A 17,256-nucleotide genomic window follows, 5' to 3' on the forward strand; every position below is an offset into this window, starting at 1 on the left:
AACAACAAACTGCATTTATACCTCGCCTTATATCCGGAGGATGCCCCGAGGTGCTCGTTTACAGTCGTACAAGTAAAACTTGTATAGTTCAGGTGGTTACAATATGGCGAGGCTAGAGGCAGTGAAGAGGAGAATAATGGGACTGCTCCCAGGTGCAGGATGAACTGATAATCTAAGGTCCCTATGCCTCAAAACCAGATGCTTTAAAGGGAATCTTATAGAGATATAATGCTTAAAGAAACTAAATCAATGTGCCACAACAGGAAGAGAGGTGGAGGCCAGAACCTTGTGCTCTCAACAATGTGCAATGGGAAAACAGGGTTTGGTATTCGGAAGGAGTAGATCAATTTAACTAAAGTGCCATTGTATCTGAACTACTCTCGTGGTATAATGACTTATGTCTTTCAGTACGTGTCGGAGTTACTGCAGAAACACAACCTTCCTATTGTGTGCACGTGCTCTGCTGCTGACATACAGGCAGCCTTCTCAACCATCGTCTCTAGGATACAGCGCTTGTAAGTTCCAACAATCCTTGTTCAAGACATTACAGGGTGTGTGGGTGTCTCCTCTCCCCACTCACTGCCACACCACTGAACCCTAGTCTGTTTCAGAGCTTTTCTTGAAACAAGTAAGTGCTTTCATCTTCACCAGTGCCCAATCTTTCATGCCCGCAAAGCAGAGAGTGTTTGCTTGATTTATCGAATCACAAATAACTTTTGGAAAATGACTCTGTCGTGTTTTATAAATGTGCCCTTCTTAAAGAAGAATTGCTCTCGGGGCAGCTAACTAGAAACAGCCAGATCCATTACCTTTCAAGCTTACTGACTGGAGGTGGTGGTTGATTAGGACATTGTGGCCCAGATCAGAGCTGTAAGTTATTGCACTTTACTACAATAAAATGTGGGTCTGCATCCTACCTCTCTTGTGTTTCTAAGACTGGTTTGCATTTTCTGCCCATGTTAAAGGCAGTCAGAGAACAGCAATACCTTAATTCTAAACAGCTCCTTCCCTAGTGTAGTAACAAATGAGTACAATTCTGATGTTAAATAACACATCCCCAAATTCCTTTACATAAGTACAGTGGCACACAGAGGTCTTTCATTGCTGCAGGGTTCAGAAGTATTATTTTCGTGTCAGTTGTGCTGTGTGCACAGACTGGAAGCTGATTTGAAATCAGATAGTTTGAGTTTTTGGAGAACATAGTTTATTACTTTGATTTATAGTGAAATCTGACTTTAAAGCTCCCTATGAACCCAGTAAAAAAGACACATCGCTGGAGGGAAATCATTACTTGTTTAGAAAAACTAATTAAAACTTCAATCTTCTTGCTTACTTTCAGCTGTAACTGTAACTCGCAGACACCAAACCCCATTAAAGTGACAGTGGCAGGAGCGCAGAATTATCTCAGCACCATTCTGCAGCTCTTTGTGGAGCAGCTCACTCTCAAGACTCCAGACTGGCTCGGCTACATGAGGTTCCTCATCATCCCCCTGGGTGCGTTTACATCAGACTCGTGTTAATCTCTCACCTGCCCAACCAAGGGTTTGTGCTCTGCGTTGATTTAGGCAGAGAAGATTTATTTCTGTTTGGGGCTAAATACCACAGAACGACAGGCTCACAGCTATGGCTCTCCATGTAGGGATGCCCATTGGAGGTTAAGCCACAGTAGGGAACCACCATCAGAGACAGAGGTGAAATTGGAGGGAGAATCAGGTCCAGCTATAACAGCATTCTAGCAATAAACTGGGAGAGGGTTGATGCTGATTTCTGTCAGGGAGACTTGTAAAGGGTGAAAATAGAATAAAATGAAATAATTTATAGTAAAGGGGATTTATATGCAATATCCAGTGGAAGCCGGAAGCCGGACACATGGGGGTCGGACATTTTGTCCGACTTAAGAGGTGTCCGAGTTTAATCGAAATACCATTCCCGCCCAGCAGAGGCACCCCACCAACACAGTATAATAAAATGCAATAATGTTGTTTCATTTTGAAGCAAAGTTAACTAACCAATTAAAGTTAAAATACTCTCACAGAATCGATTAAAATATATTGAGGTCTATATGGCTGCAAAATACAGTCCAGTACTTTCCCCCCCAACAGAGGAGCTATGACGCTTCCTCCCTCCCATTGGTGTTCCTGTTGGACGGGAAGGGGATCAATTGGCGGTGGATTAGAGGTGATTGACTGCCTCAGCCGCTTGTGAATAGAGAGGCACTCTACCCATTCACAAGTGGCTCAGCTGTCAATCAATTGCGATTTCCCTCCCTTGTTCCTCCCCTTTCCTCCGCGCCCCCTCACTGATTGACAGCACAACTCCAGCTGCTGGTGAATAGCTGGAGTCCGCTGTCAATCACAATTTGACTCCTCTCATCTACCTCCGGTAGCTCCTCGTGGCTAAATGCAGCCGTGGGACACACAGAAGGCCCGAATGACTACATTCAGCGGCAGCCAACCCGACATTTTGCCCGCAGTAACCGGATTTTCGTCCAAATTAGCAGGCATGTTTAAAACGGATACAAATACAAATGAATCGGGGCCGGGGGTTTTGTTCGATTTTCCTGACTTCCGTGGAGTAACAGTAGTTAGTCACAGAAGTGAAGCCGAGGCTAATATTGACTTGGACTTACTGAAACCTTTGTATTTGCTTTTCTTCAGGCCTTCACCCAGTAGCTAAATACCTCAGCTCCATCGACTACAGGTACAGCAACTTCTTTGAGGATGCCACATGGCGAGATTTTTTCACCAAACCGGATGCCCCGACTATAGGTAAAGAATGAATCTGCCTCCCTGTGTAAATCGGGCTATATCGGGTCACTCAGTCACTGTGAACGTACTGTCGACCGCTTGTCTTGCTGATCTAATGGTCAGTTTATTGAATTATAATGGTTGTTTCCTCTAAAGTTGAGCAATCAAAACAACTTATTTGGTTTAAAAGAAAGTATTGTGTGACGGAATGAGAATCTCCTGTACATGATGACTGTAACGGAATCTGAACTCACAAGTTAATAAGTGAATTTGAGGCAGTCTACTTGGGCATAGACTCACAGTACATGACTGTCCTAATCCAACTTCAAATTGGGATTCTCATTCTCTTTATCAAACCATTTTACAGTCTAGAGTTTGACATACCAGAGCAGTACCACATTGCTAAGGAAGTTGACTCTTTGGTTGAGACAATAAACTGAGGTCCCATTCTGTCCGTTTAAGTGGGTGTTAAAGATCCCATGCTAGAATTTGAAAAGAAAAGGGAATTTCTCCCGTGTTCTGGCCAATAATCCTCCTTAATAATTGGTCATTCACTATGCGGTTGTTTGTGGGATCTTGTTGGTATAAAATGGCTGCTGTATGTACCTTAGTGGTTAGAGCACTCGCTTTGTTCGTGAGTGGACCTAGGTTCGATTCCCGAGCAGGGCGAAACGTTGGGCATGTTTCCTTACTCCACTCGCCTCTGTTTACCGAGCAGCAAGTAGGAACCCAGTTGTTAATCGATTGGCAGGCCGCTTTTCCGGGGGTACTAATCCCTTTTAAAAAAAAACACATTTGGTCACTCAATCCACGACTGTTCGTGGGGACACTGTTGTGCGAAATTGGCTGCCGTGTTTCGTCCACAAAACATACAGTCAATTCACTTTACGGATTTATTCTGTGAAGCGCTTTGAGACGTTTCAATGACCCGATAAGGCGGCATATCAAATGCAAGGATTATTATATTATATATAAGGGTTATGATATGTTTCACATGGCAAAGTAAAAATGCAAGTTCTTCTACACTGGACCATGGAAATGTAAAGAACTGTGAATGCCATATCATACATCTTCCCTTCTTCAATCACTTTTGACAAAATCCACTCCCACTCCCTATTTGTACTTGTTTTTTTGCTGCATACTTTATGCTGCTGTCTCTCAGCTAGATTGCAGTGAGTCTAATGTGTTGACTGTGATTCCAGTGCAGGAAATCCCGGATGTTGTTGCTCGGGTCACCCAGTACATCTCCAATGCTAACATTGCCCACCAGCTGCCTATAGCGGAAGCTATGTTAACTTACAAGCAAAAAAGGTATGGTAACTCTTTTCATATTCAAATATGCTTGGTGTTTTTTTTCAAATGTAGACATTTTAGGGTTTGTGAAAGTTATTTCCTTGGGACGTCCTCCCATCATGAAAGGCGCAATATAAATGCAATTTGTTGCTCCCCATTTATATCTTCCCCTGCTCTGCTATGTCTTCACTTAGAACTCTGCAGAGAGATTCTTATCTGCTTTAGCACCTCTAGCAGGATAATTCCTGCATAGCAAACAATTGCTCCAGGGGATCCCGTGTAGATTATACAGAGCTGTAAGATTGTATCTCAGACTGAGATCTTACATAGATTTGGATAGACTGTACAACATGGAAACAAACCATTCGGCCTAACTAGTCCGTGGCAATGTTTATACTCTGCATGAATATAAATTAATTCCTTACTTTCTCTCATATTTGCTTCTCCTTCATGTGAAGGTCTAGCTTCCTCTTAAATGGACCTATACTATCTGATACAATCACCACTTTGTCAGCGGGTCCCATAATCTCATTACCCTCTGCATGAAGAAGTTTCTTCTAAATTCTCTAGATCACCTAGTTGATATCTTATACATCTGATTGGAGGCAACATCACACGTACTAGATGCACCAGAGAGTCCCTGGAAAAGAAACTCAGGGTCCTTTTGCTGGTTGAACACTTTGCAAATTTTGTGTATTAGTTGCATAATTTCCTTAAATCATAGCCAGCAGGATCCAATCCAGAGCAAGTTGAGTCTTTCTCCGCTGTTCTTGTTAGTGTGGAGACTGCCTAGTTGGCAGAGATCTGCTAACCCTCTCAGATAGGAATGGAGCTCCAGGAGACTGGCTCTCAGAGATATGAGCTTGTATGGACTGAACTTCCATTCAGTATTAGACATAGTGTCTTTGGCCATGTCGGCTGCAAATGGGATTTCCTTATTATAATCGCACATTGAGAAAGGTGCTAAGCACAGCACTGTCCAGAATTTCAGCACAGAGACGGGATATCATCACCGAGTGTCTGTATGTCCTATTCTTATAGCATCTGGCTTTGCCAGCTGGGTTTTGACTGAATTTGTTTGTTCTTTGCTGTGGGGGATTTCACCCTTACTGTGTTTGGCTGTTGAGAGCTGTCAGAATTGGGGTGGTCTGTGATTTGCAGTCTTTGGCTTTTATGTGTGTGCATTCGTGCTAAATATTGGATGGACGCTAACTGCACCATAACACTTAACAAAACACAGAATACTGCAGATGCTGGAAATATGAAACAAAAACAGAAGTCGCAGAACTCAGCAGGTCAGGCAACATCTATAGAGAAAGGAAAGTGAGTCAATGTTTCGGGTCCACGACCCTTCTTCAGTTCTGACGAAGGGTCGTGGACCCGAAACGTTGATTCACTTTCCTTTCTCCATAGATGCTGCCTGACCCGCTGAGTGTTCCCAGCCACTTCTGTTTTTATAACACTTAACACCTTTTCAAAATTCAAACCAGTTGCAAAGAATTATCAACCTCAATAGCCTTTTAGGAATGGGAGCAGGGAACATGATCGGTGAGGTGAGAGGTTCTAATGAAAACTTGAAGACCGTGTAATACATATGCATTTGACAGACGATCACAAGGCAATTGTCTTTACTTAACAAACTATGCATTTAACTTTCTAAATACAGTTATTAGTATTGCTTCCCTTCACCACACCCCCTCCCCCCCCCCCAACAGTGTGCATCTGTGTCACACAGAAGATCCCTGGTATAATCCTAGATTTCTATGGTTTCCTTGTTGGCGAATGTGAAGACACAGTGATGTAGTGGAGCCAGAGCTCCCGGCAGTGGGTGTGAAGAGAGAAAGGACAAACTGGGTACATTTAAAGTCCCATTTTTATGCAATGAAAGTGTTCTCTGGGTAACTCTTATTCCGTTTTAATAGACCCACATGGAGCTGCAGTAGCAAGCATTAATGTTCTCACGTGGTGTGCAAAATCCACCTGGTATAGCAATGTAAGGCGGCGTAACACTATGCACGGGCTGACTGGACTTGACTGTAAGGCCCCATTGACCATGGGGTAAATCTTTATGTTGACACAAGCCTCCGTACAACGTGTTCGCTGAAATAATTTATTCCTTTTGTTTGTTTCTTGTGGTTGCTTTCAATAAAGGAAAAAGAGCTTTCATTTTGATTTTAACATAAGGTACCGGAGTCTGCTTGGTTCTCCCTTCTTTTCAAAGACAAAGCTTTCTTTACATATAGCCTTTTTGTTTGGCTTGTTTAACAGTTATTTGTTGATTTGCCAGTTTGTGGTAATCTGCATTGGATGAATCTCAAACCGCTTCCTGCAATAAACTGCAGTTTCAAACTGTGGAGCAACATCTCACACAAAACCTAGATCCTCGTGAGGGGCTCAAAACCACCCACAGACTCCTGACCCAAAGGCTTTGTGCTACCCACTAACACAAGCTGATGAAAAGAGCTGAAATGCTAAAAGATTATTTTATTTAAGCATATTTTTTAAATGCTCCTGCCCCACTTTCATTTCTGTTAAACAAGCATGCAAAGAAAAAGCCTAGCTTATATAGACTAATGCCTTGCCTTTTTCCTGGCTTTTCGTCCCTTCTGTTGATTTGCTAACTGTTTGACATCTTATTGGCTGCCCTTGGAGAGCCAAGTGCTTGTGATTTGGACACGTTGTTAATCATGGAGTGAGCTGATGGTGCTTCAGGGGCAGTGCAGAAATAAGGCACAGTGTGCTGGAAAGAGTGTTATACAACTGATCAGGCTGAACCTGGTCTCTGAGTTTTACAGCTGTTCCTGCAATCGATTCCTTCCCTTGTCTAGATTTACTTGTATAAGAGCATAAAATTTTGCTGGGCGAAAGAAGACCATATATTGTACCCCGTCACATGTTCTGCGGTGCTTGGAGAAAATCGCGCACCCACATGAGTGGGTAACCTGCTGCCAGTGTATGCCATGTGCATTGATATCTGTGCTCCCATCAATGACAACATCTGTAAAATAGAGATTGACTATAACCCCATCTTTCAACACCTGGCATCCCAACCTCATACATTTGACAAGCACAGGTGGACAGCATAGACCAGGAACTATTCAATAGACAGCCATCAAATGGCTGCTGAGGAAACTGAGGCTCCAGATGACAGTTGCTGGAAGGCATCTCCAAGCCTTGACTCTTACCAGCTTCTACCTAATACCCTTCCGAATTAGGTAAACCCTGGGCATCCCTCTGAGGTGAGAGTGCGCACTCCATTCCACACACAGTGTAATTTGCATCAGAAGGTATTGTGCCTATGTGAGACTCTGTCTGGTAGCTAACTGTCCCCACCTACCCCTTTCCCTGAGAATCACCCGCCCTTTAACACTGGCTCCGAGAGCCACTTTCCCTTTAACACTGTCCGCGAGAGGCCTCTTTGACACACTGAGCCCTTTATTGACTTTGGGAGTTGCTGTCTCTGTGTTGCGGAGCAGTGTGGACGATCCCAGGATTATGATTATTTGTGATCATGTGTCCCTCCTGCTTTGTGCAAATGGTACTGGATCTACAACATCTTTACAACTGGATCTCCATCAATGCACATGGTAGGGCAAGCTGCTTATCAGCACCGCTATATAACTAGAATACAAGATCTGCACAAGTACTTTGGAAGGGGGACGGTGCCTGGAGCGCTCTGTGCCTGAGGTGACCCTGCAGTGTACACTCCTCCTGCTTGTGCAATCTGTACGTGGCATTTTCAGCTGATCTGAACAATGATTTCTCTGCCTATCAATGAGCGATTCAATCTGAAGATGTAGATGAGGCTGATCTGTTGGTGCATGCCAGTGCCTTCTCCGTCCGCTTGGCTATCCTCGGTGCGTGAGCTTGTGGCATTGGCTCTTATTGTTTGGTTTCCTTTTCTATAGCCCAGATGAAGACTCGTGCCAGAAGTTTATCCCTTTTATTGGAGTGAGTATGACTTGCATTGCTTTGCTATTTTTAAATCGTGTCTTATTTCAGTACGATTGGTGAAGAGGAACAGAGGACCTACAAGGAAAGTGTGTGACGGATGGGAGGAGTGGTTGAAATCTGTATGTACTTTAGTGATGGGATGGTGAAGGACCTATGTGTGCTTTGGATGAGGTAGAAAGAATGGGTGCTTTATGTGCATGTGTTGAGCAATAGACCTGAAACCACTGATTTCTTTTCCTGACACGTTTCCCGCTTAGAGGAAAATAAAGGCAGTGCGACTGTGTAACAGACAGGGGTAGGAGAAAGGTTGGTGAAACGGGTTCCTTTTGTTTTACAACACGCCATGTGCTGGATCATATCGGGTCTGTTTTACTGAATGACTATAAACGTGTTTGCAGGTTGTGAAAGTTGGGATTGTGGAACAGTCCTCGGCCACCTCGGGTAAGTAGTGTCTCTCTAAATACAGCCCACATCCTTGTCTGAGCATTCGAAGGATTTACATGACTCGATGTGCTTTTAAATGTTTTTTTGTCTAGTGTTTGATGTTTAGTTGAGGTTGAAGGATTCATTATTGACCAGTAAACTGATTATTAACTGCAGGCGACTCGGATGACGCAGCAACCTCAGGATCCAATATTCTGTCCTCCACCCCACCGTCAATGTCCCCGGCAATGAAGGAAGCCTCGCCAACCCACCCTCCTCACCCTCAGTCGGAAGCGGACTCTACTCAAGGTAAGTAGTCCTGTGCATTGTAAGTGGTACCTCTATGTGTGCTTTCATGTGTATGAACCGCTTTCTCTGTATTTGTTAGTTCATGCATCAGCCTGTGTGTGTGTGTATGTGTGCGCGCACATGTGTGTGTGTGTGCGCACCCTTCCTTCTTTGTGTGTTCGCGTGTGAGCTCCTCGCTATGTGTGTGTGTGCATGTGTGCGTACATGCGTGCATGTCAGCGCCTCACTTTGATTCATTCTTCAACAGTTGTGAATTGTTCCTGGGGTGAAACTTTCACGTCTGGATATTTCAGATATGCATTTCAGATCAAAGCACAATTTCTGCTTCTGTTATTTTGTCAAAAGATCTCTCTTGTCATGGGATTGTCATGTGGTTTTGTCTGCCTCTGGAAAACAAACAGTTCATTTAACTGGGCAAATAGATGAGCCCACAGTTGGCAACGTGATGAGAGACCAGCAGGATGGAGGGCCAGCATGATGGTTCCTTGCCAGCAGGATCGAGAAGCAGATCAGTCACTGGTGGTTGGAGCTCTTTCTACTTAGCTCCTGTTAACTGTGCAAGCCAAATCTCTAATGATCCTTGCTGCACAAGCAGCGGGAAGCTTGCAAGACAGTTGTAAGCTGTGCTTCAGTTGGTTAAACTCCAGCAGTAACTCTAGCACCAACTGGAATCCCCAAGTTTTGAATCTTGCCAAACTGAACCGAAAACCTTCAGGGACAGGTGAGCAGCGTAACTCACACCAGGAGACAGTCACATCCTTCCCAGGCAATGGAAACTTTTCAAGCCCAGGTGAAATTCTGGTCTGGATACTCTTATTCCTGGAGATGGGTGTCTGTGCATGTCAGGAGGGAAAAAGAAGTTGTTACACTTACTATAATAACTCAACCTTTTGATGCTTTGATGTGCTGTAGAGAGACCATGAACTTTGTGAGACTAAAGATGTCTAAACCTCAGACTGTCCTGTGTGAAGGATGATAATGGGATAAAATGTCTCGGCGTAAGGAATGTTCTAAAGAAAGACCTTAAATATGTGTGTATACGTGTGTGTGTATGTGTGGGTATAGTACTTTGCCATGTCGAAATGTCTGTGAACACGACCATCTGAGGCTCTCGTATAGGATGAGGGTCTATAATTATAAGAGGGATTGGAGAAGTTGAGTGTGTTTTCATTGGAGCAGAAAAGGTTGAGAGGGGACCTGATAAGATGCACAAAATATTGAGGGGTTTTGACAGGATAAATAGGGAGAGTCAGTGACTAGGGGTCATAGCTATGAACATAGTAAGAGTGAAATGTAAGCTTGACCATACATGGTTGCACACTCCACCTTGCTAAGCCAGTCCAAAACCTTGGGATCTTGTTTGACCCTCAACTATCCTTTCCACCCCACATCTGCTCCATGACCCGCTCTGCCTTCTCCCACCTCCGCAACGTGGCCCGGCTCCGCCACTGTCTCACACCCCAGACCATCGAAACCCTCATACATGCTTTCATTACATCGAGGCTCGGCTATGCAAACTCACTGCTTGTCGGCCTCCCCAACTCCTCCCTCCACAGGCTGCAAATCATCCAGAACTCTGCAGCCCGTATCCTCTCCCACACTAGGCTCCGCGACCCTATCAGCCCCCATCTTTGCCCAACTCCACTGGCTTCCCATCACCCAGAGAATGCAATTCAAGATCCTGGTCTTCACCTTCAAAGCCCTCCACAGTCTTGCTCCCCCCTCCCACTGCGACCTCCTAAATCTCTACCATCCTGTTCGCGCCCTCCGCTCAGCAGGCTCCAGTCTGCTTCACAACCCCCGCCTTGCTCGCCTCACTATTGGCAGGCTGGCCTTCTGCCACTCTGCCCCCACCCTCTGGAACTCCATCCCGCATCCGTCCGCCTCGCCCCCTCCCTTGCCTCCTTCAAGACACATCTCAAGACTCCTCTTTGACTGTACATTCGATCTCCCTGATTTCCCCCCCTGGCCTCCACCCTCTCCCACCCCGACCCCCAGCGTAACTCTGTCTATCCAGCGCCTTGGGACATCCTCCCAACGTGTAAGGCACTATACAAATGTAATTTTGTTGTTGTTAAGAGAATTTTTTTCACACAAAGAGTTGTTGGGATATGGAATGTCCTGCCAAATAAGGTGTAGAGGCAGAGTCCATTGTGGGTTTCAAGAGGGAAGTAGACCAGTAGAAAGATAAAGGTTCAATAGGATAGAGGGATAGAGCAGAGAGTGGGATTGAATGAACAGCTTGCTGTGAGAGCTAGTGCTGTGAGAGTCGATGGGCTGAATGGCCTCCTGCACTGTAAATTTCTATGATTCTAAAGCAGTCTGTGGTCAGTGTGCGTTTTCAGCACAATCCCCTTTGTGTCAGTTTGCAGAGCCCTGGCCACAGTGGGGAGCTCATGGGACTGCAGGTTGATTACTGGATCGCACAGCAACTTATCGACAAGAAGAAGGATCCAGAGAAAAAGGACACCACAGCCAAGAACACACTGAAGTGTACCTTCCGCTCACTGCAGGTCTGTCGCCTACCCGGCAGTGGGGAAGTCCCAGCCCTGCCAACCATGTCCATGACCGTGGTGACCAAAGAGAAGAACAAGAAAGGTAGGAGAGACAGAGGATGTGGAAAACAATGAGAGGGACAGGTGTGTGAGAGGATGTGGAGAACAATGAGGGGAATCTATGTGAGGAAATATGGGGAACAATGAGGGGAATGGATCTGTGAGAGTATGTGGACAACAGAGGGGAATGGATATGAGAGAGGATGTGGATGACGAGAATGTGGAGAGCAGAGAATTATTTGATGTTTTTTGTATGGGAGAAAATCATTATTTCTTGCAGTGATATTTCTGCCAAAGAAAACAAAGGACAAGGAGGTGGAATCGAAAAGCCAGGTGATTGAAGGCATCAACCGGCTGATCTGCACTGCCAAACAGCAACAAACCATGCTGAGAGGTACGGGGCGAGTGGGTGCGACAGAGGGAAGATGGTGGAAACCGGGGGTGGGGGGCGGGTGGGGAGGAGTTTTGAATATTCTGGAGATTTTGCTCGATTGTGTTTGGAGATCAGGTAATTTGGACTGAGAGTAGCTTTCCCCAGTGACTGGGTTCATGAACCACAAGTTCGTGCCCGAGATGTGGTTATGTGTAGTTCGCTCAGAATGGTGCAATGTGTTGAATTAATATCTTATCCTGACTGGAAGATTCTGACATTCTTTTCACAGTCTCACTTTTTCTTCAAAGTGCATGTGACTTAAGTGGCCCATGTCCACCTCCTGTTCCTTCTGACTATGTGAGCTAGTATTGTACAAGGTGTCCACAAAGACCTGTTACCTCCATTTTTTTTTCTACAGTGCACTGACCAACAACTGAAACATGCAAAAGAAGTACTCAATTGTATTCAGTACAAGTGTTTAACTGTAATTGGACATCCAGAGGATTGGTGTGAGTGAGTGTCATCATTTTTATGGCAGATAATGATCCAGTGTGACATCTTCTGTAAACTGGATGGAGTGACGAGGCCAAATGAAATTCTGACATTTTGCTTCAGCTCCTCCATAGTGTCACATCGCTGTTTTGTAACGGGTTGGCTTGGGGGGTTGGGGTGGATGGGGGGAGTTAAAGGAATTGTGGACACCTGGTACAACAATATTTATTTAGAGGCTCAGTAATAGCCTGTCAGGAGTACGGGCTATTAAGTGTAAAACAAAAATGTTAAAGGTCCATTGAACAGTCAAGCCTGTGATTCCCTATCTGAGAGGACCTAATCTCACCAGGAGGGTGTGGGGAAGAGACGAGCTGAGCTCTGCAGCAGAGCACACAACCACCTATAATATCCTTTCCCACCAGGATTTTGGCTGCAAAAGCATTCAGGACACGTCTAAATCTTTTAAGTCTCACTGATGAGCTAAATAGGTTGGTCAACCATCAACAGTGCCTTAGAATAGCAACATGGCTTTCCCAAATGGGGCTCTGTTTACTTTCCTCCTCCGCATTCCATCAACATTGTTGGATGGACCCACTGGGGTTGAATCAAGAGCTTTCTGGTTCCTAGAAACAGCAACCCAGGGGTTGTGTTACCCAGAGGGAAGGAAAATGGAGGGGACTGAGTAGCTCTGTGTGTCTTCAAGTGACTAGTTAGTGACTGGCACTAACTCACCACTGGGAGTTCGTGGGGGGGGTGGAGTGGGGGGTGGAGGTGTTAAAGAGGAATTGTAAGGCTGTACGCTGATTCTCTCTCCTTTTACAGTGATGATCGATGGAGTGGAATGGAACGATGTAAAGTTCTTCCAGCTGGCAGCTCAGTGGTCCTCTCATGTGAAGTACTTCCCAATAGGCATCTTTGGCCACTTAAAATCCGCCTACTAACCTCGCCAGCCAAGTGCCAAGAATGACTTGGAACTGGTCAGAGAACCAGCACCACACCAGTCAGTGCCAAGAGCCTGGCAGCCTCGGGCGCCTGCTTCTTATCCCGAGTCTCAGCGCTTTGCTTCAATTTAAACCACAAGGAGGGGGTGGGAGAGAACAAATCTCCAATGAGGGTGTTAACATCTGTTTACAACCACGCAGACAAGCCTATCCTTTGCTTACAGTAGTTCCGGCAAGAAGCGTGACTGCAGTTTAAAGGAATCTGTGCATATGAGACATGGTCATTCCTTTCCCTGCCTCCTCCCTCTCCCAAGTGCTCCGTTAACTTGTTGACGTATGATCCCTCTACAGAGGGGGTTTGCAACACAAGGTGTGGGAGTGCTTTACTTTGTGATGACTTGTTTTTAACAATGCTTACGGCGCTAGGTGCAGAGCTGTTATATTGCGCGGGGCCTTGGAATAATTTTGTGCTCATTCGAATGCTGGTCCAGGGCTTACCTGAGGAGTGTGACAATGGGGAAGCCTGTTCGGGTTTTCTTACGTTTGTAAGCGATAGAGTGGGTTGGTTTGTGCTGAGGTCACTAGCAGCTCCTGTTTTACTCTTGCCACTGCTGCTTAATAAGGATTGCCAATTCCAAGGTTCCAGTTTTGTAGAATAGCCGCTGTGGTGCCCAGATATTGTGTTGTGACTGTTGGGTTCAAAGCTGGGAACACAACACAGTTCACAAGCAGTGGGTTTGGTTCAACCTTCACAACCTCCAGCTTTTTACCTCTGCTTTGTACAAAAGCAAGGCTTAGCCACAACTCCCAGCTACAAGATACACTCAGGCCTTGTAACACAGCGACCCAGTAGTTAAGTATAACAAGGCTAGAGTTTAATGTGAGTGGAACCTAAAAATAGATGGCAATTTCTTTGCTTTCTTTGGTGCTGCTCTCAATATGAAGTATATATTAGAGTTTGTTGGCTTTGGCTCTCGTTGTGTTGATAGATTAACCCACGCTTGATATGAATTTCAATAGATCCCTGCAAGGCACACCGTGTCTAGGATAGCAAACTGACTGTTTTTGACACTAATAATTTATATTGTACAGTTTTATATAGGCTGGTGCAGTGATGATGGAAGAACTGGCATCACTCCTAATATAATGTCCTCGGTGTTTCTCCCCCCCACCGATTCACTTCTAAGGATTGCATCGACAAAAAGCTTTTTAAATAATATCACATTGGTCAGAGTATCTGGGTTCGAACTGAGTGTTAGTTCATTATAAGTGAGCAACCATGTTAGCGCCGCTTCTGTTATAACAGATGAATTTATAACCTCGCCTCACACAAGCTAACAATCGCTCAATTGTGTTTCTGCTTCTATACCTCAACCCCTCTCTCTCTTCACTGTGCCAAACCTTATTTGGGCAGAAACTAACTGGAGCCCAGCCCTTGAAGTTAACTCAAGCAGGTACATGCCAATATGTCAGTGGTGATAGTTATTGCACGTGGAAAGAGAAAGAATTAACATTAAACGTCTTGGGCTTTAGGTTACTGGACTGTTCTGGATTGTAAGAGAAGTGGTTTTGAACTGAGATAACCGTGATGCTGGAATGCTTGCTCATTGCCCCATTTATGTGTTGGACACTGCAGTCATAGGAAGGTATTGCTTCCTGTTGAATGGTTCCTGAACTGGACAAAGAGCTTATCTGACCACTCCCAAAGCTGATCTCTTTCCTGGATGAGCCTTTGAGAGGGCCTGATTTCTGATCTGGGTTGTATGGGAATCTTCCCCAAAGTCCAAGTGGATAAACGGCTTTTGCTGGCCTTCCTAGCCAGTGCTCGACAGGTTCCACAAACTCAGTCTGGGTGCATACACGTACATGTAATGATTTGCAACTCCTTTGATTCTGTTCTCAGTACTGCATGGGAATCCTATTCAGTTTCACAGCTCGCTCTCCTGCCTTTACACTCCACGTCTGACTGGGAATACCAATCAGGAGGGCAGGAGGCTTGCAGCAGGAAGCCAAGAGGTCCTGAGAGGATTGAAAGGTTTTGAAGCCTTGAATAAAGCAAGTACCTGCTGCAGCCACCATACTCCTTTGTGGTGAGAAAGTGTAGAAGGTCCCATGCACACACTGACACACACTCATAGTTTTAGAACACAGATTTATTCAACAATGGAACCAACAGCAGGTCTCGTTATACACCAGGATACAGATCTGCAGGAGTGGGAACAGACCTAATCTTCATTAATAAAGAGAGTGACGGATTTCTGATTTCCATACTGCTGCACTGTCCTATTGATTAGTTCCACTGTTTTTCTTACTTCTCGATATTATATAATACTGTATTGTGACAGAGCGTAAAATTATTCATAATGCAGCGACTGAATTAACCCACTGTGTACCAGCTTGGGATCTGTGGAGCAGTCTGTCTGCTCTCAGTGGTGCCACATTAATCTGTGCTGTTGGTCCATATTGTTGGATATTCATATACTGCTTCTGATCCTGAGGTAGTGATGCGCATTTCAAAGGGAGGAAGTGCTGCCCTCATTCAACCTACTCTCTATTTAACACAAGTTGCTCATGTGTGCACAACATGAAAACACCGATGTCTTGAAGGTAGTGAATCACAAGGTGGGATTGGATTGTTCACGTTGCTGAATGACTGAGTGTTGTCCTTTGTTACTCCTGTCTCTTTATTTATTTATCTTGTAATAAGGCTGTCCCGAATCTTTATATTAAATGTGGAGACAAACTGCTTTTACTTCCCATCATATTTTTTTTATTTTTTTGGTCAGCCGGGTGTCTTGACACATACAGAAACCCATCACCATGCTTGGAAGAGTATCCAAACCAAGCTGAGAATTCCATGCATCCCAACACGTGGAAATTTCAGAGATAGATGGAATGGAATACCTACTCTCTCCCTGGAGGGATGCATCCTGCTTACCTAATTCCAGAACATATTAGGCTCAGGTTGGCAGGAGCCAAGGCTTGGGGACCCTAGAGTGTGCGTTGATTTAACTGCTCAAGTCTGACCAGCAAAAAACGCATAGCTTGCCATTAATATTAATAATAACCTAGTGCCCTGGACAGCAATTGACCTAGTGCCGTTCAGGCTGAGATATCAACAGCACAGCCTGGGGATGGGCCTTGTGTCTCCTTGGTCTGTGTGGTTGTTTCACATTGTGAGACCCTTTAACAATGGAGTGATTTTGATATGCATTTAATTTGTTCATTTCCACAACACTTACCAGGGCGAGGGGAGAGGAGACTAAGCGTTGCTGATATTTACAGCAAACTATAAAATAGTAAATAAATAACCTTCTTCAAGTTGACATTTATAACTCACCCGGCAAATAGTAAAGTTGCCAATCTCTGACCCCCAGTGGACGCGGCATTTAAGCAGCAGTTTGCAGCCGGAATTTGGCCCATTGTGAAGCTGTGTTGTTGTTGGCTCAGGACTAGAAGCAGTATACAAGCACTATTGTGTAAAATGCGTGTAAATGAAAGGATTTTAGATACAGACGCACCTTGATGTGACAATTTGCACTGTTTTCCTGTCCCAATTTTTTTTTTAAAAACTATAATGAATTTCTCTCTAGTAACTACATGATAGGATTACAGTTTTTGTGTTTCACAAAGTCCATTTTAGCACAAGTTTTTTTTTGTACTGATGAAATAACTATGATGGAACATAATTGAAATGTAATACATTGGATTACTACAATTAAAACATGAAATAACCTCCACTCCTGGTTTGTCATTATTCCATGTCAAGAGGTGCCATCATTTGGATGAGACTTTAAACAGGTCTGACTGAACTGAACCAGGCTGACAGTACAAATTTCTGCACACATAAGCACCCTTTATACCACAGTATCAAAGAATTAACACTTGACTGTTACAATAAAAAATATATGTATATTGAAAGTTATTGATGGTTTCTTTGTATTTTCTGAATATTCTATGTGTTGTATGAGTTGTTGTCCACCTTGGGCAAGATCAAAACAGTGACCTTCTTCAGGGTGCCTTGAGTTTCAGGTTGTCTTCATGAATTTGTTCACTACTGACCCAGCTGCCCCCTTATCTCAGTGAGCACTGTCCGCTTCATGTTCCCCCGCACCCTAACTGACCCATCATCAGTGGGCGGCCTTTTAGGTATTCTGCCCTGCTCTCTG

General features: G+C 44.6%; 1 protein-coding gene across 1 annotated transcript in view; it reads left to right on the plus strand.

The window, feature by feature from the left end:
• The window catches only part of LOC103178442 (phosphofurin acidic cluster sorting protein 2), an 82,471-nt gene extending 65,644 nt beyond the window's left edge, over window positions 1–16,827 (plus strand). Inside the window, 12 exon segments of the mRNA XM_042337961.1 lie at window positions 409–515; window positions 1,340–1,494; window positions 2,658–2,768; window positions 3,950–4,058; window positions 7,949–7,991; window positions 8,393–8,435; window positions 8,595–8,681; window positions 8,684–8,726; window positions 10,309–10,311; window positions 11,092–11,324; window positions 11,562–11,675; window positions 12,969–16,827. Of these exon segments, the coding sequence (XP_042193895.1) occupies window positions 409–515; window positions 1,340–1,494; window positions 2,658–2,768; window positions 3,950–4,058; window positions 7,949–7,991; window positions 8,393–8,435; window positions 8,595–8,681; window positions 8,684–8,726; window positions 10,309–10,311; window positions 11,092–11,324; window positions 11,562–11,675; window positions 12,969–13,087 (1,167 nt within the window). The 3' untranslated portion in view covers window positions 13,088–16,827.
• Window positions 16,828–17,256: the final 429 nt, after the last annotated feature.

Source organism: Callorhinchus milii, unplaced genomic scaffold, assembly GCF_018977255.1.
Source record: "Callorhinchus milii isolate IMCB2004 unplaced genomic scaffold, IMCB_Cmil_1.0 Scaffold9, whole genome shotgun sequence".
In the NCBI taxonomy this organism is placed as follows: domain Eukaryota; kingdom Metazoa; phylum Chordata; class Chondrichthyes; order Chimaeriformes; family Callorhinchidae; genus Callorhinchus; species Callorhinchus milii.